The sequence below is a fragment of the Corylus avellana genome, chromosome 1 (genome assembly GCF_965113065.1).
Source record: "Corylus avellana chromosome 1, dhCorAvel1.hap1.2, whole genome shotgun sequence".
Classification (NCBI taxonomy): domain Eukaryota; kingdom Viridiplantae; phylum Streptophyta; class Magnoliopsida; order Fagales; family Betulaceae; genus Corylus; species Corylus avellana.
In genome coordinates, this window is record NC_142490.1 from 3,579,478 (window position 1) to 3,603,154 (window position 23,677).

Here is a 23,677-nt window from a genome sequence, read left to right on the forward strand (position 1 = left end):
CTTGTTTTATAAATGGGGCATGGCATCATAGCAATTGCCAAATATGCATCACCAAATTCTGATAATTGTAAAATTAATCATTAAATTTGCAAATATGTTCTTAAGAAGTAGCTCAATCAGTTGGAGACCACGTCTCATAAAGCGGAGGTCACTAGATTGAATCTATGCTCCTCCCTCTTGTGTGGACATGTAAAAAAAAAAAAAAAAAAAAAATGGACATTCATCATTTTATGTTACACCATGAACAATTTTTTTTTTTTTTTTTAGCCCTACACTAAATATATATGTGATTTTTCCATTCATTTTTAATAGAATAAGTGAGAAATGTTACATATCACACAATTATTTCATAAATATCTTACAAAACTAACAAGGTTTAATAGTTATTGGATTAGCTCTTATTGAAGAAATAAGAAATCACATATCCACTGGCTACTAAACTTTATCAAGTCAGCTTTGTGAGGTATTTATGTATAATGTTTATATAGTATGTAGCATTTCTCATTTTAAACGCTTCATTACACAAAAAAGGTTTTTAGTGTTATTAAAAAAAAATTGTATTTTATTTTGTAAATATTAGTTTCTATGGGTTATGGAAATTAGTTTTTTGAAAATAAATCCAATGAAGCCCTCAGCTTCTTCGGGTTTGGACACTACATAAGTCAAACCTTTCACTTTCCAGCCTTTGAATTTCTTCTTCCCTCTCGTTTCCTTTTCTTTTTTTAATTTATTTATTGTATATGATACATATTTGTCAAATAATTATAGTTTCCCACCATATTTTTCTTTGAGTATTTCAAAATTCAAATTAGTATTGGTCTGCAATGTCAAGAAAATAAAATCATTAAAATATTAAGGCATTGTTATCCTTTTTTTCTCATGCCCCTCCCTCCTCACATCACCTTCCCTTTCCCCCTTTCTCCCCTTACACCTCAAACCTTGGCTTCCTGGCCTTGCCCTTTTTGAAATAGAACTAGAGAGAATGCTGCCTTTTGGATTCAAGCTCATGGGGTTCCTCTCCAGCTCATTAGAGAGCATTTCTGGAGGTTGATGATGATACATATAAGGAAGGTCTTGTTTGTAGCAAATTCTTGTGACTAGAGGTGGAGATAAACATCACTAAACTGCTCATTCCAAGTTTCTACCAAAGCTGATATGAACATTTAGTTTACTTTTGTTTTAACGCCTTATTCTCCTCATAATTATACGTTATTCAATTACCTAGATGAGTTAGTAAGTTACTATAGCACCCTCAAATTAGTTAACTGATAATTAACTTGAGTTGCCATTTCAACTGCCATATATAATACATATATCTCCACATGACTAGGCTCAACAACCTCAGTTCTCATGAATACCTCTAGTCTTCACCTCGGGAACTAATACTTGCTAATCTATGAAAAGCAAAAGTGAAAAACCACATAAGTCTATGACATAGTAAGTAAATTGCCAATGAAATTTAGTCCATGCAGCGAGTTTGGTTTATGATGGCAGTAATCGTTAGAAAAATAATTGAGTGTATGAAGCATTTTTGAGAAATCGTCGACGTAAAATCATTGAGATTAAAAGTGAGGCTTGGACAAGTTATGCATAACAACATATATCACAATAATATTAAATTGGAAACAACACATTTGACATATAGTTTAAAGCATGTACTTAAGAAATCATGTATCAGTTTAAAGACATGAAATCATGCTGATGAAATGCACAATATAATATCAATAAATTTATCACAATACATAAAACACCCACCATATGGCATATATGTGGTCTTATCCCCTTTACGATAGGGTTTGCGTGTCAAGTGGGACATGTAATACAATATCAATGCCAAAAAATGGTTCAGACTAAGAGCTTACTAAGCATGAGTCCAAATACCCTCTAGTAAAGAAAAACACACAAAATATACACCAAAATCCATATTAGGATAAGTATGGAAGGTTCCAATAGCAATAGGACGAAGTAGTACAAAAAATGAAATGAAAATTAAAGTTTTTTGCACAAGGATGATTGAATGAGAGCCAAGCTCGATGGACCGAGTTAGGGTACACTTGTCAAGATCAAATTTTGGCAAGGAAAATCAATGGCCCATATGAGACTTGATCGACCGAGGGAATAACTTGACCAAATTGAGCTTTGTGAAACAACTTTTTTTACCAATATTTGACTCGATTTGACTCGCATACATTGCGAGTGATGATGTCTCGGTTGACCTAGATATAATCTTAATCAATTGAGCACTTGTCAACGAGTAGGTGGTTAGGATGACATAACCCAGTTGATCAATCCTTAAGCTTGATCGACCAAGCTTTGTATGCACAGCCTATCATCCCAATTAAAAGGCTTGAAACATTAATAAATAAATAAATAAAAACTCGCCATTACGTTTGCTTATCGAGCAACCACAATGTGACAGAGGCTAAAAGACAGTAAAATTGCCATAACGACTCTAACTCGCATTCCTTAACCTTTCAAACGCCTATTGGTTTGTCGCATATGCATTGTAAAATGCCATTATAATAAGTTGAAGGGGAGCAGTGGGGAACCGGTTGGAATTTCAGTGAAACAATTGTTGATATGGAAAGAGAAGCAATGAAGTAAATGGAAAGGAATGAGGATTGAATAAAATGAGGCCTTTATGTAGAGCCCGGATGCCGCTCGAAGGGATAATTCAAAATTTGAAAACTAAGACATCACTTTAGATATCGTCTCCATGTGCAAGAAGCCCGTCACTTGGACAGGTTGTGCGTTGTACAACTTGACATTATTGTCGAACCATGCAAATGGCCTCTTATTAAAAAATGACCAAATCAATACTCTTGAAAGATGAATCCCATCAATCAGTTGTACTCGAGAAGAGTACCCACCATTAAAATGCATTCAATATATTATAGGCCTTGTTTGGCAAATAACAACACTCACCCCGGCTCTGTTTGCGAACGAAACGGGCCAGCACTATAGCTGGAACGGTACTGTTCCAGCTACAGTGCTGGCACTGTGTAATCAGGATTTCAGACAAAAAAAAATACACACATTTCAAAAATAATCCTTATCTTATTCACTTGCCAACCAACCGATAATTACAATTGATTTTTTTTTTTAATATATATAAAAAAAAAGAACTGGAGAAATATTAAAAAAAAAAATTAAAAAAAAATAGGAAAATATCGGGGTGGTTCCAGCCACCCCTTGGCCAAAGTGGGGTGGCCGAACCACCTCATTTTTGGCCACGGGGGTGGCTGGAGCCACCCCCTGGCCGATCTGGGGGTGGTCAAACCACCCCCATAGCCAAGGGGGTGGTCCGGCCACCCCCTTGGCCAAAAAAAAAGAAAAAGACACTGGGTGCTTAGGGGTGGCCGGACCACCCCCAAGGGGCTGGGGGTGGTTTCGGCCACCCCATACGGCCGGTATGGGGTGGCCGAAACCACCCCCAGCCCCTTGGGGGTGGTCCGGCCACCCCAAATACACCCAATCCGCATTTTTTTTTTTTGGCCAAGGGGGTGGCCGGACCACCCCCTTGGCCATGGGGGTGGTTCGACCACCCCCAGATCGGCCAGGGGTGGCTCCAGCCACCCCCCGTGGCCAAAAATGGGGTGGTCCGGCCACCCCACTTTGGCCAAGGGGTGGCTGGAACCACCCCGATATTCTCCTTTTTTTTAAAAAAAAAATTTATTTATATTAAAAAAAAAAAAATCAGTTGTAATTATCGGTTGATTGGCAAGTGAATAAGATAAGGATTATTTTTGAAATGTGTGTACTAAAATCCTGATTACACAGTGCCAGCACTGTAGCTGGAACAGTACCGTTCCAGCTACAGTGCTGGCCCGTTCCGTTCGCAAACAGAGCCCCCAAGACCCACGGCACTGTTCCTCCACTGAAGGTCTTTGACTTTGATGCTGTTGCCCACCTGCAGCATGTTTGTATAGGAGAACCCAATTGTCCGTAAAAGACAAATATGCCCATATAGCAAAATTTGGGTATATTTTTGTGTGGGTGTTTTGAAGGGACAAAATAGGAATTGTTTACAATGATAAAGGGGGTAAAATATGAAATATTGACAATAAACCCATAACTGTCAGCATGCAGCAGTCTGCTTTTCTTCATTGTCTTTGGCGCCCATTCCAAGCTACAGTGCTGTGGGTTGGTGAACAGTGCGAAGAGGTTTGCCAAACACCCTCCTAGACACATGTGCTTAGGGACTTACATGGTGTGTTTGGCAAATGAGTGGGCCGGACCAGACCCAAAGACCTAAAAATTTTATTTCAAAATAAACTCAAACATTTTTACTTTTTACATCACATCAATCACTTTTTATTATTATTCAAATAAAAAAATCACTATTTTTTTTCTTCACTTTTTTATACAAAACATTCTTACTTTTTTTTTTTTTTCTCACATCAATCGAATCTGCTACAATTCCGGTCCACTTCCTTTTTCAAGCCTTTTGCCAAACACACCCACAGTGATTCAAGGGCCATTTGTTGTTATCCCTCAATTCTTCCGCTCTGAATTAACTACTATATTTAATTATTTTTGGGAGTGTTACATTGAAAGAACGACACTTATGAGAATTTGCCACATTCCAGCCTAAACCCTTGACGTCTAATTTTTATTTTTATTTTTCTATAGCTGACTCACTTGCCTTACTTGTGCGGTCATATAAAGAAGGTGAAAAGCACAAGTATGAGATATGCACATTATTTCTATTATCATATTCTCGATTCCCACCCTTTTAAAAATTACCCTATTTACTTAGGTATTAGAGTGCCCACCATCCGATAAGTCACCCACGTTTGCTTTGTTTTGCAAGTATTTGTATGAACGAAAACCTTATGCACCATACTTGAATGTGTAAACTTTATAATTATGGGTGAAAAGACGGTTACAGTTAGTAATTATTGGCTAAAACCGCTAACCGTAATCGCCTAAGCGGTTAGTAAAATTCTAATCGGTGGTTAGTGGTTAGTAACTCTAATAACCACTAACCGCTTCTTTATATATATATATATATATATATATATATATAAAACAAAACAAAATAATGTCGTTTCTATGGTAATACGATAATTTCATATTACATACGACATCCTTTCTAGATTTTTATATATATTTTAAATTTTAAATTTAAACACAAAATTTCATGTATATATATATATGGTTAGTAGTTTTGAAAAAACTTAAAACCGGTAACTGTAATTGCCAACGCGGTTAGTGGTTTTTTCTAACCACTTTCAAAAGCGGTTAGCTGATAATAACCGCCAGCCTTTTCACCCATTTTTGGTTTGAATAGGTAAACCCCTTCTCATTCCATAAAAGATTCAGAGCATAAAACTCTTACATCACAGAGCATAAAGCTCTTAAGAACATAGGCAAAAACTATGTGATTACAAAGTCGTAGATACATTGAAAAATCTAACAATCAAATCATATCCATGATCTTCGATTTCACCAATGTACAAACTTCATTTTGGCATAGATGTGCTCCTGGCATACTAGATATAAGACATGGGTTGATCATATCTCTACAACAAAAGTTTTTATTTAACTATTCATGAGAGATAAACCCTCACACCAAAAATTACCCGTCCCCAACTCGAAAGCCGGAACAACATAAACAAACAAAAACAAAAAACCACAAATAGTAGTGGCAGGCTCACACAAAAGCGCTTGAGATTCACCCGATCCACGCATCCGACGCGTTCTAACCACAACCGTCGCGTGCTGACTAGAGGAAAAACGTATGTTGTCTACAAGACTCGTTGGCGCTCGGGAAGAATGTGTAATGACACGTATAGGATGTGGACCGGCGACGAAAACATAGATTTGCTTCGAAAAAAGTTGATCTAAGAACCCTTGTAGAAACCAACAAAGCCAAAAGATCGGGGAGGACGACGAACGGCAAGGTGGAGTAGGCGGCCAAAGCGGTGGAGGAGGTTAGATGCTGCTGCTGGAGTCTAAACAAAATTTAAAACAAATCACACTGGAAGGGGGCCGCCTTTTCACCCCTATTTATAATGCAATAGAAGACTAAGTGTTATTGTTTTTATTTATTTTTTTATTTTGAAGGGAAATCATTCCGATCTCATTAATAGAAGAAGGATCATGAGCATAAAGCTCTTACATCGTAGAGCATAAAGATCTGAGAAAATTATAGCCGAAGCTATGAGGTTACAACATCATAAATACATTCATAACAATATTACATTCAAGTCCAATCTATGACATCAAAATCCATTAACCTATGATTAATCTTCAGTTGTAAAAACAAGCCTGCTCCAGACAGACAAACCGATACATAGGTAGCAACATCCATCCTCCTCGACTCGCAAGCTAGGAAATTATTCACATCCTCAATCAAAATGCCAGGATCACAAAATACAACGAAAAAACAAGAAAAATAAAGCAAAGACACAAAAGGCCACAAAACACCGCCAGAGGAAGGCTACCGAAGGATTCTGGCCAGAGGGCAATGCGCAGTCGAGTGCCTATAATGATCGGTCGTGGGTTGCCGAAATCATAAGCGGCAGGAGCCGTTGGAAGCGGGCGGGGCCAGAGTGCGCGGTGGATGGGCGCGTGTCGAGGTGGGTTCAACAAAGGGACGTAAATCGAGTTTTGAATAGTTCGATCCATGAGCCTCATCAACCCTAGAATAAGACAAGGTAGAAATAGTGGACGGCACACTCGTCCCGGTGGAGCTTGAGCCTGTAAAACAAAAGAAAGTAAACAAAAAAATGGGGGGGGGGGGGAGAACAGAGTCGGAGAAGGGAGGGGGGAAGGGGGGGGGGGGGGAGCTAGGGTATGTGTTTGACAAGTGTTATTGTTAGCACATATTGTTAAACCAATTATTATTATTATTATTGTACAATTAAAGATATCAATTTAAGAAGAGTGTTATTTTTAGTTGCTTTGCTTTTCCTAAACTAAATAATCACAAAATATCATATATTACTTTTCTTGTGTTAAGTAATTATAAAAAGGAAAGAATCCTAAAATGGGAAGCCCAACTCAAGAAGTCATGCCATCTACATGATGTATTCATTGCCAACGGTAACAATTTTGTTTATCGAGCTCCATTTTTTGATGCAAGCCACTGCCAGGGAGATGAGTCAAATTGAAAGCTCCTAGCCACATGCCGCGCTGTGCCCCCACACGTATAAGGAAACCTGAGCCAGCAAGTTAACTCACCCCCCCAAAAATACTAAAGGACCTTCTACCCAACCGAATACAACCCTCAATCCGACCCGTCTTCAATATCTATATTCCTCGCTCTCTCTCTCTCTCTCTCTGCTTCGAACAGTTGCGGAGCGGAGGAATTTGTGGCGGAACCACCGAAAAGCGAGGGCACAATGTCTCTGCGGCCGAGCAGCACGCGCACGGAGGTGCGGAAGAAGGCGTACAAGACGGGGGTGGACGCGGAAGAGGCTCGGAGGAGGAGAGAGGACAATCTGGTGGAGATCAGGAAGAGCAAGCGCGAGGACAATCTCTTGAAGAAGCGGAGAGAAGGCCTCCTCGGCCTTAACTCCCAACCCATTCAGCAGCTCGCCGATGCGTCCCAAAACGCCGCCGCTTTGGAAAAGCGGGTATTGCTCCTTTTATTACATATTTATTTATTTTTTAAATTGTTATGCTGAATCTGTGCAGTTTTGGGTTTATTATTTGATGGCTTTTTTTGTGGGATTTATTTTTTATCTGAAACTTTTACTTTGATGAAAGTTTTAATATTGGGTTGATTGATTGATTGATTGATTTATTTTGTTTTTAAATTTTTGTGGATTTGGTTTGTGGTTTGTTTGGTTGATTAGAAAATGTAGGAAAATGGGAGGAATTTGGATTTTGAAGCTTAGGGGTTAGGATTTTGGTGGTTTGGGAGATGAGAAAACTTATATATTGGTCTAGATAGGTTCATCGTTTTGATTGATGGCTTTTTGGGTTTTCTTGTTTTCTATGTTTGGTTGCTGAGAAATGCAAGATCAGAAGTTGGATTCTTTGGTTTCTCGCTGTTGGAGATAAGAGAAAACTTGAATTTCAAGTCAACTGCCAAAGACACAACAAATTGGTTTATGGTTTTTCTGACGCAACCTTGTTTGTTGGAATTATCTGAAATTGTGATGGGTTATTGATGAAATGTAGGATAGAAGAAGATTAATAGGTCTTGAATCTTAGGTGTTTTAATTTTTTGGACCACCCAAAACATGAGCTGCCTAAATCTGAGTTTGATGAGCATTCAATCATATAAACCTTCAGTATATTTTCATTATCAGAATCATCTTTGTGGATGTTAAGTGTAACGCCCCATTGACGAGATTAATTCAGAAACTGAATCTTCAATGTTCTATTCAATGCTATCTGTTTTGATAATTAGGCTTTGATGTTTGATTTTTATGTGTGTTGGTGTTGTTGCACTGTTCTTTAACAGCTAGAAAGTATTCCTGTGATGGTACAAGGAGTATGGTCTGATGATCCTGCTTCACAGTTGGAAGCCACTACTCAGTTTAGAAAGCTATTATCAATAGGTATGGATGAAGTTCCCAGCATATCTTTTTAAGGGAATCTCCCTGGATATTGTTAACTGTTAATATGCATTTCTGAATTTTTATGTAGAGCGCAGCCCTCCAATTGATGAGGTAATCAAGGCAGGTGTGGTTCCTCGGTTTGTGGAGTTTCTGGGAAGGCATGATCTGCCCCAACTGCAAGTAGGGACTCGTTATAGCTTTAAGTTTCTATGCAAGCGAAATTGTTGGTACGAGATTTCAATATGATGCCAAGACTGACTTTGCTTTTACGCGCAGTTTGAAGCTGCATGGGCTTTGACCAATGTTGCATCTGGAACATCAGAGCATACACGAGTGGTAATTGAGCATGGTGCCGTCCCCATGTTTGTGCAACTTCTTAGCTCTGCTAGTGATGATGTCAGAGAGCAGGTTGCTTCACTTCTTTTGTTTTATAAATTTCAGGAAGTCATCTGCTTGACTTTTCTGTTTATGCTTTTTTGTTTTCTAATTTTCAGAGCTTTTTTCCCTATCAAAATAACTCTGCCCCTCTATATCTCTGATTTTTTATGCATGCTCAGCTTTGGATTTTCATACTTCTATATTCATTCTAAATTCCAAATAATTCCTAGCTTAATTATCTCCCATCTGATATGTTTTCTTTTTTGATTTCATTCCTAATATTTTTGCAATCCCCACTTTCTTGTGTCTTGAACAGGCGGTATGGGCTTTAGGTAATGTTGCTGGTGATTCTCCAAGTTGTAGGGATCTTGTTCTTGGTCATGGTGCACTTGTGCCGTTACTATCTCAGTTAAATGAACACTCAAAATTGTCCATGTTGAGGAATGCTACATGGACTCTATCTAACTTCTGTCGTGGCAAGCCACCAACGCCATTTGAGCAGGTGAGAATTCATCCTTGTAATTTCACTCTTTAGTCACTGTGCCATGTGGATGAAGTATAATATATTTTCAATGTTGACTTGAATCCTTCCCGAGTGCAACATATGCTGATAAATTATTGTGATGATAAAAACTGTCCTTGGCTATGTCAGGTGAAGCCTGCCTTACCAGTTCTCCGGAAACTTATTCACCTGAATGATGAAGAAGTTCTGACTGATGCTTGCTGGGCCCTATCTTATCTTTCAGATGGCCCGAATGATAAAATTCAGGCTGTTATTGAAGCAGGTGTCTGCCCACGACTTGTGGAGCTTCTGCTGTAAGTTCCTGTGCTCTCTACAAATCTCTCGAGTATACGGCACTGACCTCCATATATTCTAGCATGGTTGTTTGGCATTTTCTGCTTTATGATGCTTCAAGAACATATACCTCCATCTATGTTTTGTGTGTGTGTATGTTGTATTCTGTTGCTCTTCTTTATAGTTGTGTTGTATTTTACTGACTAAATTTTGTTTGTTTGTTTGTTTTTTTCTTTTTTAAGTCATCCTTCGCCCACAGTTCTTATACCTGCTCTTCGGACTGTGGGAAACATTGTTACGGGTGATGATGCACAGACACAGGTATTGACAATAATTTGTACACCCGGTTTAAATTCTCACCATGTTGCTCATTGGTCAAGGTCATTATTGTTTTCTAACTGTTGGAGGTTTGTCCAATTGTGTACCATGTGCTTGATTTTTTTATGTTCTTAATTGAATTGCTTTTGATTTATCTCTAATATTTTGCACCTATGTTTTACATTTTATTGTAAATTGATTAGAAGTGACAAAGCCGTTACATTAAGGACACTTTTTTTGCATACATTAATTCAATTTTCTATCCTTGAAAGAGGATAATTAAGTTAATATCAATCTTTTTTTGATAAGCATGTATTAGAAGACTGTTAATTAATGTAGCTATCCATATTTGATTTTTTTACCCTCTCTCTCTTTCTCTCTCTCATGTGTGCATTTGAATGAAACTGCTGTCTTTTCTTCCCTATACATAGCAACAAATTGACCCCAATATGTATTTTTCAGTTTGTAATTGACAACCAAGTGCTCCCTTGTCTCTATCAACTTCTTACACAAAATCACAAAAAAAGCATCAAGAAAGAAGCTTGTTGGACGATCTCAAATATCACAGCTGGGAATAGAGGTCAAATACAGGTACATAATTCTCTTTATATATATGATGTAGCATGAAGATTCTCCGATGTGTCCAACTATATAAATAGGACCAACTAAATCCTCACTCATCATCGTTTGGTTGCATGATAATGTTGGCCAATTATCATTAGCACGAAAATTGATAACTGTGTTGTATTCTTGATTGAAACTATATTAAAATATACTCTCTTTGACCATTACCAGATAGTAAACGGAGTGGTGTTTTTCACTTCCTTTTTTGTTTGGCAGGGGAGTGCAAGGGAAGGATGCCCTGCCTACCCCATGCCTTAGACAAATAAGGTTTCATCTTGTTTGTAGTGGACTAATTTCTTATATGGAAGCTATATAATTTGCTGCTTCATCAAATGTGCTGTCTTGACTCTTTATTCCTCATCCTTGATTGCTTATTTTGGTTTCTTGTCCCCCCCCCCTCCCTTTTTTTTCTTTAAATTTTTCTCAAACATTGTGGAAGATTGTTTTTCTTGATGATTTGCTTATTGGCTGCTCTTTCATGTTTGCATGGGAAGAGAATCACACAACAAATAACAAATAACAAATAACAATAAAATGTGAAATAACAAACTCTCCATCTCTCAGTCACACAACCAAGGTCATAGGCTAGGCCATCCACTTACGCTGGTGTCCATACATGTGTGATCGGTGGTCTGTGTCTGGTGTTCGCACAAACACTCCCGGGGTGGGAAAACCCGGTCGAGTGTGGCTCCTAGCAGTTTTGGTAGTACTCCAATAGGTCAAGATCAAGTTGTTGCAACGTGTCTCTAGTGATCCGTTTGTGTTTAAACAACTTGCTCATCCAAAATAGCATCAATATGCAAGTCATGAACGCTCTTGCCCCTTATTGAAAAAACTAAAGTGCCAACCAGCAATCAAACTACTCATATGCAAATGCTTTGTCTGACTCAGAAACCCTAGCAATAGGTCAAGATCAAGTTGTTGCAACGTGTCTCTAGTGATCCGTTTGTGTTTAAACAACTTGCTCATCCAAAATAGCATCAATATGCAAGTCATGAACGCTCTGCCCCTTATTGAAAAAACTAAAGTGCCAACCAGCAATCAAACTACTCATATGCAAATGCTTTGTCTGACTCAGAAAGCCTAGCATGCAGAGACATCGAGAGAAGGTCTAAAGGTTTCCTAGGCTTATCGCCACAAACAACTTCAAATGGACTCACGCCTATTGACAGAGCAAATTGAGCTGTAGGGAGAATCAAATCACCAGACATTATAGAAGATTTCCTAGACTACAATTGACCCCTTCTGTTTGGCCATCTGTCTAGGGATTTTAGATGAGGAAGAACTTCAATTTCGTACCAACCAGTGCCATAGGGTTTTCTAGAAATAAGTCATAAGCCTAACATCCGTATCAAACACTATGCTCTTGGGAAGACCATATAATTTGACAACCTCATTGAAATAGAGCTTTGAAACTTTAGAAGTTTTTGTAGTCTTGGTGTACAGAATGAAGTGGGCCATCTTGGTAAAGCGGTCCGCTACCACAAAGATGGAATCGTGTTTCTTTAAGGTATGTGGAAACCCAAGCACAACGTTCATATTGACATCTTGCCAAGGGTAGTCCGACACAAGGAGGGGAGTGTAGAGGCCAATGTTTTGCTTTTTGTGCTTGCCCAACTGGCATGTTTGACATTGACCAATCAGCTTGGCAATGTCTCTGCTCCACTTCTTCTATAGTCTTATCACACCCAAAGTGTCCTGAATGGCCACCCGGGTGATTCCCAAATTAGGAAATCTCGCACTAATGTCTGTGGGATGCAAAGCTTGTTGGCTTGGAATAAATATCCATCTTGAAGGTAATAGTTGTTTGCAATAGGGCGCTGTTCATCTCTTATGGCTATATATACCTCTCCAAAATCAAGACATGATTCATAATCCTCTTTGAGTCTTTCAAACCCTGTAACCTTAATACTCATCATGGAGAGCAAAGTTACTCGATGACCAACTGCATTGGCCACCTTGTTCTCAACTCCTGACCTATGCTCCAACACAAATGAGTAACCTTGCAAGAACTCGACCCAACAACCATGCCTATGATTGAGTTTCTCTTGGGAATTGAGGTAGTGTAGGGCTTCATAGTCAAAGTATATAGGACAAACTGTTGCGGTAGTACATAATGGTGCCAGTGGCGTAAGGCTTGCACTACTACTGCATAAAACTCTTTATCATAAGTTTATGTACTTTGTTTAACCTCATTTAGTTTTTCATTAAAATAGGCTATCGGGTGACGCTCCTGGCTAATTACTTCACTATGCCAATACCCGACGCATCACACTCTACTTTGAATACTTTCGTGAAGTCTGGGAGTCGTATGATCGAGGCTTCAATCATTTTTTTCATCTCCCCAAACGCTTTAGTTGTAGCGTTTGTCCACTTGAATTCACCTTGCTTCATGCTGTCCGTGATGGGAGACAATGGTGCTAAACCCTTTAATCAATCGACGATTAAAGGTAGTGAGCCTGTGAAAATTGCGAATGTATGGATATTCTTGGCTCAGGCCAATCTACGATTGCCTGAATTTTCTGTGGGTTAGCAGATATTCCCTCATAGGAAACTATGAACCCTTAAAAGATGACTCTATCGGTGAGGAAGCACTTCGTAGGGTTGGCACAAATGCTTTCTTTTCTCAGGCTGGCACAAACTTGAGTGAGGTGGTCCAAATATTGCTCCTTTAACTTGCTGTATATGAGGATGGTATTGAAGTACATGATGAGGACTTTATCCATGTAAGGCCTTAGCACTTGTGTCATCACTCTCATAAAGGTACTCAGAGCGCTTGAGAGGCCAAACTGGCATGATAAACCATTCATATAAACCATCCTTCATCTTGAAGGAGATCTTCCACTCATCTCTGGGATGGATTCTGATTTGATGGTGTTTGACGTCGGTGTCCATACACGTGTGATTAGTGGCTTGTGTTCGGAGTCCATATCATTTGCCCAACAAAACCATTCTACAGATTGGCTATAAATGTGGACCGTTGTGGGTTTGCATGTGCTTCTCATCCTATAGACAAGAAGGTTTAAGAGAACTGGTGTTCGGTTCTTTACAAGGATGCTAGGATGCTAGATGAATGTACATTTTTTAAGTCTAACGCGCCAATTATGTTGTAACATTGACTCTGGATAGCAAATGAAACCTTTCTCCTGGTAAATGACTTGCTCAAAAATAATCATTGCTTTGAGAATTTTACTTGTTGAACTCCTTAAACTTATTATTGGTTATAATTCTGTGTTACAGGCTGTTATTGAGGCCAATATCATTCTCCCTCTTGTACATCTTCTCCAACATGCTGAGTTTGACATCAAGAAGGAGGCCGCATGGGCTATATCGAATGCCACCTCTGGGGGATCTCATGAACAGATTCAGTATGCTTTACTCTCACACTAGCCCTTTGTGGCTTACGTATATGCCTGTGATAACGCACATGGATACCTAGATACCTGTGTTACTGGTGCCTTTATTTGTGGTTCATTTTATGTTCTTTTCCATAAACCTTTTCACACTGCTCCCGTCTTCCTTTTTTTGCTAATCTAAATCATACGAATACCAATATCATATACTCCTTGTCATGAGGCTCAGCTTCTCTAAAACAAATGTCTAAATGGTTAATGCTTGTTCAAGGTAATTTTTTGGTTCTAAAACAAACAAACTTTCTGGTTCTAATCTTCTTGCAGTGGGCAAGAAAACTGATTCATTTCACTTCATGTTTTAAATTCATTTGATATTTTTGCAATATTATGCATTAGACAAAGCCTTGCACTTACACGCATGATCAATGTTTTTGTAGATTCCTGGTCAACCAAGGTTGCATTAAGCCGCTATGTGATCTTCTTATCTGTCCAGACCCAAGGATCGTGACAGTGTGCCTAGAAGGGCTTGAGAACATTCTGAAGGTGGGTGAGGCTGACAAAGAAATGGGAATGCATGAAGGAATAAACGTTTATGCGCAATTGATTGATGAAAGTGATGGGTTGGAAAAGATTGAGAATCTGCAGAGCCATGACAACAATGAAATTTATGAGAAGGCTGTGAAGATCTTGGAGAGATACTGGGCCGAGGAAGAAGAAGAAGAGCAGAACCTCCAGGAGAATGGGAATGGAAATCAGCAAGTTTTTAGTTTTGGAACAAACCAGCCCAGCCTCCCCCCTGGCGGCTTCAAATTTGGCTAAATTGGCAGAGTTTAGGATTCTGTTTTCTAGCCTTGTAGGCTTCCTTCCTTAATTTCCTTGTTTCAGTGAAATTATCAAACTTCTTTTGTATTTCCTTTATTACCAAGGGTCAGGGGTTTTTGGTCTGGCACATAGGTTATTTATTTGTCTATGAAATTTGGTACAAGTGTTACAGCTTCTCAACTTGCGGGTTTCCATCTTGATGTGTATTTCTATACATGATAGCTTAAAAGTTGTCATTGTGGTTCCTTTTACTTGAAATCACTTTTCTACTTCTTAGCTTTTGTGTCTGTGTTTGTGATTCTTGGATTATATTTATTAGTGAGTTGAGAGTTCAGCGAGTCTTTGAAGGTTTTTTTTTTAACAAACATAATTTAAGGTTATGTTTGGTAGGGAGAATGATTCTATTAGATAAAAAGAATAGCTTTTATTGAAAATAGAAAACGGAATAAAATGGTTAATGCTTAAAAGAATACACATACTCTAATTACTCGAGTATCCATTTCTATGATCCATGAGTGAATGACTATTACCTTAATTTAAGGAAGAGAAGAATGATTATTACCTTAATTTAAGGAAAAGAAGTGCTAGAGAGCCAAACAAATGAATCCAAAAAAATTTTTAAATTAAAAAAAATGCAACTCTCTCTCCCTTTTTTGCCATTTATGTTTGTCACGTCAGTTTGAAATTTTTTTTAAGCTCATTTGTTTAGCTCTCTAGTACTTCTCTTTAGTCTTTAATGAATAATCTGTCCTATTTTATTCTATTTTGTTAATAAAATTTATTTGTTTAATGGAATATCTATTTCACATGCCAAACGTAATGTAATGTAAAAATTACACTTTTATTTTATTTTTATTACGTAGCATCTTCAATCTGTCATAGTTAAAAATAAGCATAAAAATTAGATGAAAATGTGGTTTTCAAGCATTTTCATAAATAAATAATAATAAAAAAAAGGCAGCGGCTATTATTAGACTTAATGACCAAAAAGTCCCCAAGCTTATTTATTGCAAGCACTACCTCACCTTCTTCCTCTACAAGTACAATCTGCAACTCAAAAAGCTCCATAGAAACCCTAGCAATGGCAGAGCCCAAAGCCCAAGCCCAAGACGAAGAGCGGTATGGCGTCCTCCTCTACTACAAGTACATCGAAATCCCCGACCTCGACGAACTTGTCGCCTTCTACGAGTCCAACTGCAATTCCCTCGGCCTCCTCGGCCGTGTCCGCCTCTCTCCTAACGGCGTCAACGTCACCGTAGGCCCCACTACCCCACTTCACTTTCCGTTTGTTTCTCGAGAGAATGCAAAAGATTCAATTTTTTCAGGTCTCATTTTTTCTTTTCAAAATGGTGATGTGTGTGAAATAGGTTGGCGGGAAGTTATCGTTATTGGAGAAACACGTCGCTGCTGTGAGGTCAAATAGTTTGTTTGAAGGGACTGACTTCAAGCTCGCGGCTTGTGATCGCCCACTGAATGACAAGGTTGCAGAGGAATGTGGATTCAATGCGCTTTCCATTCGAGTCGTCAAGGTGATTATGATTCCCTTTTTCTTTTTTTCTTCCTTTTTTTTTTAAAAAAATTTTTTTTAAAAAATTTTTTTATGGTGCTTATAGTTTGAGCACGCTTGCGGTCTTCTTCATATGCACCCTGTGGTGAGGTTTCTCCTCTTGGTGTTAGAATCGCTTATTATCTTTCTAAAGATAAAAATCGAAGACCAAATTTGTATGCATGAACTTCTTTTCATAGTTCACTTGTGCTTTTTTTAAGAAACTTAGCTTTGACTGATTTACTTGTGATTTTATTAGTTTTAAAGTCTAAGATTGATAATTCTTGTGTTCATTATGTCATGGAATATATGCAATAGATGGCTATATGCTTCTAATTATGTTGGTAGATTTGCTTGCTGGTAAGTAATTGTGAAGGAGGGGAGTATGGGTTTTGTCAAGACTAATATCATGACTCTTTGGTGTTTCAGGGTTTTGTCATGTTATTTTATTATTTTTTATGTTAGTATTTTGATACTAATTTTTGACCTTTTCTTCTAGATATAAACTTGAGTATCGTGACTTATCAATAATCTGATTCATGTTTTCTACATTAAGTCACAATATTCTGTTATTGCATTTCCTCCAACCATTTAATAATATAACTTTACCTTGTTATCAGGAACTGGTTACTCTTAGTTCTCACCCATTGTTAAAGTCACCTGAAATTTCAAACGCTGGGATTCATCTGTCTGCAGTTGAATTTCATTCTGCTCTTCAGAGTGCTGGTAATTTCTTTTTCCCGTCATAATCTCATCATGACTGGCTGCGATTTGCACCGACTGCCATGAAACAGTTTTTGGTTATGTTTTCTCCTTTAATATATAGGTAGAATTCGTTTTTTTGTTTTTTGTTTTGTTTTGTTTTGTTTTTTTTGGTTTGTTCAGTTGATACTGTTATAGAGGACCTAATTGGAAATTGTAGTGATCAGCTTTAAATTTTGTATATGTTTTCCAGGGCAAGGGCAATTTTCAGAGAAAGATAGTCCAGCATACAATGGAGGACTTGTTCTATTAGATGCAAGAAATTTATATGAGACAAGAATTGGGAAGTTCAACGCACCAAATGTGGAAACTTTGGATCCGGGAATCAGGCAGTATAGTGATCTGCCCTCATGGATAGATGATAACTCTGAGCAATTGAAAGGGAAACGTGTTCTTATGTAAGCGCTCCTTTGGAACTTAAAATTCTGCCAACTGTTCGTGCTACTTACTTTTTGTTTATCTTGCTGCACAACTGTAGCAATATTATCATAAGAATGAATTGTTATCTAACTGATTTTTCAAGAAATTTGTTTGGTCTACTTAGCTGTGTAAGAGATTTTTGGATTTTTTCCCCCCCTGCTGCAAATCGTGTCGATATATATTGTTTTTTTTTCCTAGCTGAATGATGATACTTGTACTTCAGCCTTTATTAGAGACTTAAGATGGGAAAATAGGATGTATGTGTCTTATCTCTAGCTATGCGTGGAGCCTGTTTAGGGAGAAGAGGAAGAACACAAATCTAGAAAATCCAAAAAAATTAGAAAACGAGAACTATTGAGAGCAACCATCCAGGCATCCACCCACGAAGAGTAATGCTACACAATCTTTCACTCCCACACTCCCCAATGTGGCTTTTAAAATTACCATTGAATTTGGGATGGATCATTAATGGATTTTGATCCAATGGTGATTTTAAAAGCCACGTTAATAAGTATGGAAGTAGGAGTGTGTGTAGCATTACTCATCCAAAAAGAGTGTCTTGTACTATTTCTACCATAAATATGTGAAATATGGTGGTCATGAACAGGAGGCAATATTCAAGTGACTAGCTCATGTATTTTTAATTGTTTATAAATTCAGTAATTGAGTCCAGGAGATTTTAGCTGTTTGAGAAAGGATTAATAATAATGATTTCAGTGCTGTTCATTTTTAATCCTTTTTATTTGAATTTCATGGGTTTTTACACTTTGTCAATTGCTTACTCCTTGATTGGAAAAGCAAGTGTAATTTAACTAGTTTTTGCTAATACACCTTGCTCAGAAGTGTAATTTAACTAGGAACTATCATGATAATTGTTTTCCCTTTTTTACTTTCTTTGTATATGGGCAAAACTTACATATAAGTCATTTCTCTTTTTCTACTTTTGCGATTCATGCTTCATTTTGACTCTTAATCTTTATTCTTGGTTTTTATTACAGGTACTGCACTGGAGGGATAAGGTGTGAGATGGCATCGGCATATATTAGGTCTAAAGGTTCTGGGTTTGAGAATGTGTTTCAGGTGAGCTCCTGTAGAGAAAGTTGCTCCCTAAAGAATTTTGTTACTACTTCTGTTGTTTTCTTTGAAAATTGTTTCTGAATCTGGGAAGTACACTTCAAGCTCTTTTTTAATCTCTCTCTCTCTCTCTCTCTCTCTCACACAATCAAACTAATAGCTTCTTAGTTTTATCGTTTCGACATGTTTTATGCCTTTTAGCATTTGTTATTTATGTATGTAGTTATGTATTAATTAAAATATCCCTGCCGTATGGTATCCACTCTCTTCAAGAATTCACATACTGCCATATCCATATTGTATCGTATGCATATCCCATCTTGGCATTGATGCTATCTAGTCCTGAAACATAGACTATTGTATGCTTATTTGACAAGCTCATTTAATAGTGAGGTATTTTTTTATTACCTTTCCAAAGTTTTGTCATGGCCTAGGGTATTTAAGCTTTCGTAGATGAGGAATTCATTACCATATTCGCTTAAGCAGTTGTGTTGTTTGGTTGTCATATTGTTATGCACTAAGATGTGTTTGTATTGGAGAGATCTGCTAGGACTCCAGAGATGATACAAACTGGGGAATACTTCTGTCTTCTGTTTGGTTGCCATTTACATAAAAATTCTATGTATGCTAATAAAAAAATGTACTTACCTTGATAATATGGGATAAGGTTATGGTTCTTGTCCATGATTGTAATGATTATATTTCTTGTGGTATGGGCTTCGTTGCAGTTATTTGGTGGGATACAGCGTTATTTAGAACAATTCCCAGATGGTGGATTTTTCGAAGGAAAGAATTTTGTTTTTGACCATCGGTATGACACCTTAGTCTTTCAATGCCTCTAATTATTTTAACAAATGTTAATATAGTATTATCATGTTAAGACCAAATTATAAGACAGCAAATTGGAATTTGCAAGTGTTACATATTCAAAATAGCTATTGGAAACCCCATTTCTTTGAACTATTAGTTTCCTTTTTCTCTGTCTCAACCTAAAAGAAATTTACTAGATCTTGGTCATGAGCTTAGGTTCCAGAGCAAAGAACTTTGTGGCATTTTTTGAGGGATACATCAATTCGAATGAGCAATATCAACTGAGGGATTTCGAGTATTTTTAATTATTTTAATCATCGCGATATATTTCGTTAGAATTGGACTTAAGGGCTATGATTTATGTGAGCGGGCTTAATAATTTTACCATCTTATAAATAGCAGTTGTGGCAGCCATGTAACTACCCTTGAATTTTATATTATCAATGAATTTGAAGTGCCTAAACCTAATTGTGGTCCCGACTGTGCATCAAGTATTTAAAACAACTGGGTTATATCCATCGGATGTCTTTATTATATGCAGTTTGACATATGCTAAGAAAGTACACTATGTTAATATGAGAATACCATGTTTCTAAAATAAAATTTTTGGATTTGTTTTGGCATTTTATGCATATTTATGTACATATATACATGTATTTCTTTGTTAAATGACATGTGGACCTGGTTCATTCTTCATTTGGTTCTTCAGGCTCTTTCTTAGATATAATTGATGTTCTCAACTTTAGAATGCTTGTAATTATCTATTTTTGTTCTCATTTTTCACTTTTCTTTTCTTCATTTGGGATATATTTCCTATGGATTGTATCCCCTTTTTGATGACCTTTATATAATTGTATTGATTTTAAAAAGTCAATGACATTTCCTCTTGGGAGCTTGAGTAAATTTACCAAGAAAAAAAGGGTAAATAACATGTCTAACCAATATTGCAATTAAGGCTTTCTTGATAGATATGTATCTAATATTTAACACTTAAAACTGGTGAAAATAACATGGATGATGCTGCAAACTTTGAAGTAATTCCTACCATTTTTGTTGGTGCTGGTAGGATAGCAGTTGGGAGCTCAGACGAGAGAACTATTTCTACCTGCCTTCTTTGTGGCTCTTCATTTGATGATTATTCTTCACGCTGCCGATGCGCCTATTGTAGGATGCTAGTTTTGGTCTGTGATAGTTGCAGGGTACAGGCAACTATCCTTTTCATGATTAGAAATTGGCTTGAGTGATTTTAGATTTAAATTTCTTTGTTTTGAATGATACTTGTGTGAAGTGAGATTGAAAACTTTTTGCAAATATATATATTTTTTTAAAGGAAAATATTGTAGAGTCCTTGTAGTTTGACCTTTTATCAAATCATTCCCTAAGGTTTAAAATGCATCAAATCAATCGTTAAGATATGCATTGTTATCAAATCAATCCATTAAATTTTTTTAAGGGTGAGCAACGACATGTAGGCTGATAACCATGTCATATCTAATCAAATTTTGACACGTGTATATGTGTTTGAGTCACGTATCATTTAAAAATTGACGCCTCAGGAAAAAGAAAGAAGAAAAAAAAAAGGAAAGAAAAAAAGAGAACAACCCCCAATGGCCTTTGGGAGTTGTTTGACCACCTCCTTTAGAGAGTGGGGGTGGGCAGCCACCGCCATTAGAGTTTGGGGGTGTTTTGGCCACATTCTACTGGGCATTTAGGTGTAGTTGAATCACCCTCAAAGACCATTGGGGTGATTTGGTCACTCCAAATGTGGGGTAGGGGCGGTTGAACCATCCCTAGTGGCCAAAGAGGTGGCCAATTCATCCCCTAAAGGCCATTGGGATGGTTCGACTACTCTCAAAGGAACCACCCCCAACCACCTCTCTCTCTCTCTCTCTCTCTCTCTCTATGTTTTGGCCACTCGCTACTGGGCATTTGGGGACAGCTGAACCATCCTCAAAGGCCACTGGGGGTGATCTGGCCACTCCAAATGTCAGGTAGGGACAGCTGAACTACTCACAGGGGCCAAAGAGGTGGCCAAACCTCCCCCTAATGGCCATTGGGGTGGTTCGGCCAACCCCCAAAGGAACCACCTCCAACCACCTCTCTCTCTCTCCTTTTCCCTTTTTTTTTTTTTTGTTTTTTATTGTTAGTTTTTCTAATGTGGCATTTTTTAAAATGATGGGGTGGTGCTAACTCAAACATATGTACACATGTCGAAATTTTATTGAATATGACATGGCTATAAGCCTACATGTCCTTGGTTACTGTTAAAAAATCTAATGGAGGGAGTGAGTTGATAACGGTGCATACTTTAAGGAGTGATTTGATAAAATGTCAAACCACATGGACCTCAACAATGTTTTTTTTTTTTTGACCTTTTTTTTTTTGACAAAAATTTATCCATTTTCTCCAATTGTCTGTTTGAAAATTTTTTCAAGTACTTAAAAAGTTGAAATTCTAGTTTTCATATTTTGTACTTTTGCTTCTGAATTTTGTTATCATGGTCTGCAGATTGAGGGTGCTCTATATGTTTGCGAGCTCTGCCTGAAACATGGCAAGGGTGTTGAGTCTGTGGCATCAAACGGAAACGGCAAAACTCAGGCGGAAGCATCAGTAGTTGAGCTTAAAACTGTTTTGTCAGATACCAAACTCTCATCTCAACTGGCTTGGAGTCATGGTAAGGTCTGTAATCTGCATCACTTCAACTGATCTTTCCTTCCCTTCTAGATAGAGTAAATTGATCTATATTACTGACTTTGTTGCTGGTAGTAACCGCTATCATACACACATTGACAGACCACATATACATATGGCCATATCTATTACTTTCAGAAACAGTTCCTTAGTTGGGTGAATCAGATACACTAGTATTGTTGTTTAACAACTGTAAAATGGAATTTGTTTTTTTGGTAAATGTTTTCCTTTTTGTTAATGGTTGATTGACAAATATTTCATTGAGTACTGGCTTTCGTGACTTGCCAAGAGTTGAAAGTTCCATGTTTTGCCCCCATTTTCTTGTTCCCAACATCATAATAAATGTGATTTCACAGATAACAGGTCTCCAAGAAAACTCAGAATCTTATGCCTGCATGGGTTTCGGCAGAATGCCTCCAGTTTTAAAGGAAGAACTGCATCATTAGCCAAAAAACTCAAAAACATTGCTGAGCTAGTTTTTGTTGATGCACCACATGAACTACCATACATTTACCAACCCTGCTTCACAGGGTCACATGGAGATTGCACATCACCTTCACTACACCAAATCCGTCCTCCACTGACTGAGAATTGTAAGAAAAAGTTTGCATGGTTAGTAGCACCTGATTTCAGTGGAACGAGTGGAGCTGATTGGAAAATCGCAGATGGTCCGTTTGATCCTTTCCAGTACCAGCAGCAAACCGGCGGCTTTGATGTATCACTGGCATATTTGAAGACTGTGTTCTCTCAGGAAGGGCCATTTGATGGGATCCTGGGATTTTCTCAGGGAGCCGCAATGGCTGCTTTAGTCTCTGCACAACTAGAAAGGCTAAAAGGTGAAATGGATTTTAGATTTGTGATTTTGTGCTCTGGGTTTGCTCTTAAATTATCCGAGTTCGAGCATCAATCGATCAACTGCCCTTCGCTTCACATTTTCGGCAGTGACCACGGTGAGGACAGGCAGATTGCAAACCAAGCTAGCAGGGACCTTGCTTCTTTATTTGATGATGGTTGCTGTGGGATAATTGAACATGACTCTGGTCATATAATTCCTACTCGGTCTCCCTATATCGATGAGATTAAAAATTTTCTTCAACGTTTCCTATGACGGAATTAAAAACCTATTGGCAAAGTTTGGTGATTAGAAAGCAATCTAGCTAGAAGCATTCTCAATTATCATCTTAATATCTGGGACTGTTGAGTTCAGAAGGCAAGGAAATGGTTCATTAGCATTTGAAGATTCATAATACATGAAGGTGCTATAAAGTTGCCAGAATTTAAATAGAGATTAGATCTTGAAATCCTGTTAACAGCAACTTTGTGAGTCACAGGAGATGGATTTCATGATTGCATGGGACATCTATTAGCCAGATAAATTCCCTTCTTCAAATTCATTTGAACTCTGTATGCTCTAGAAGAGTGTGAATGTGTGCCTTGGATTTTCTTTCTAATTGAACCCCTTTGCTGGGTGCTACTTAAACAATTAAGCTGGTTGTTTTCACAAGAAACATATTATTACTTTGAAGTTGTGATTCTCAACATGCTACCTTCTCAAGAAACTACCCAT

At 37.8% G+C, this 23,677-nt stretch overlaps 2 protein-coding genes across 3 annotated transcripts; both read left to right on the top strand.

The window, feature by feature from the left end:
• The first annotated feature begins 7,071 nt into the window (after positions 1–7,071).
• On the top strand, positions 7,072–15,083 carry LOC132170355 (importin subunit alpha-4). Its single transcript, XM_059581306.2, has 10 exons — positions 7,072–7,583; positions 8,420–8,516; positions 8,605–8,696; positions 8,793–8,924; positions 9,211–9,396; positions 9,547–9,710; positions 9,933–10,011; positions 10,471–10,599; positions 13,873–14,000; positions 14,423–15,083. The coding sequence occupies exons 1-10, from the start codon at positions 7,350–7,352 to the stop codon at positions 14,802–14,804; spliced, it is 1,623 nt and encodes a 540-aa protein (XP_059437289.2). The 5' UTR covers positions 7,072–7,349; the 3' UTR covers positions 14,805–15,083.
• Positions 15,084–15,833: 750 nt separating this feature from the next.
• Positions 15,834–23,635, top strand: LOC132172537 (rhodanese-like domain protein). 2 transcript variants are annotated; one of them, XM_059584049.2, is made up of 9 exons: positions 15,834–16,062; positions 16,175–16,336; positions 16,974–17,079; positions 17,309–17,513; positions 18,534–18,615; positions 19,338–19,420; positions 20,486–20,618; positions 21,928–22,093; positions 22,467–23,635. In XM_059584049.2, exons 1-9 carry the CDS (start codon positions 15,889–15,891, stop codon positions 23,216–23,218), a joined length of 1,863 nt encoding a protein of 620 aa, XP_059440032.2. In that variant the 5' UTR covers positions 15,834–15,888; the 3' UTR covers positions 23,219–23,635. The 2 variants fall into 2 exon arrangements, with proteins under 2 accessions (XP_059440032.2, XP_059440033.2); XM_059584050.2 differs by lacking the exons at positions 19,338–19,420; positions 20,486–20,618.
• Positions 23,636–23,677: the final 42 nt, after the last annotated feature.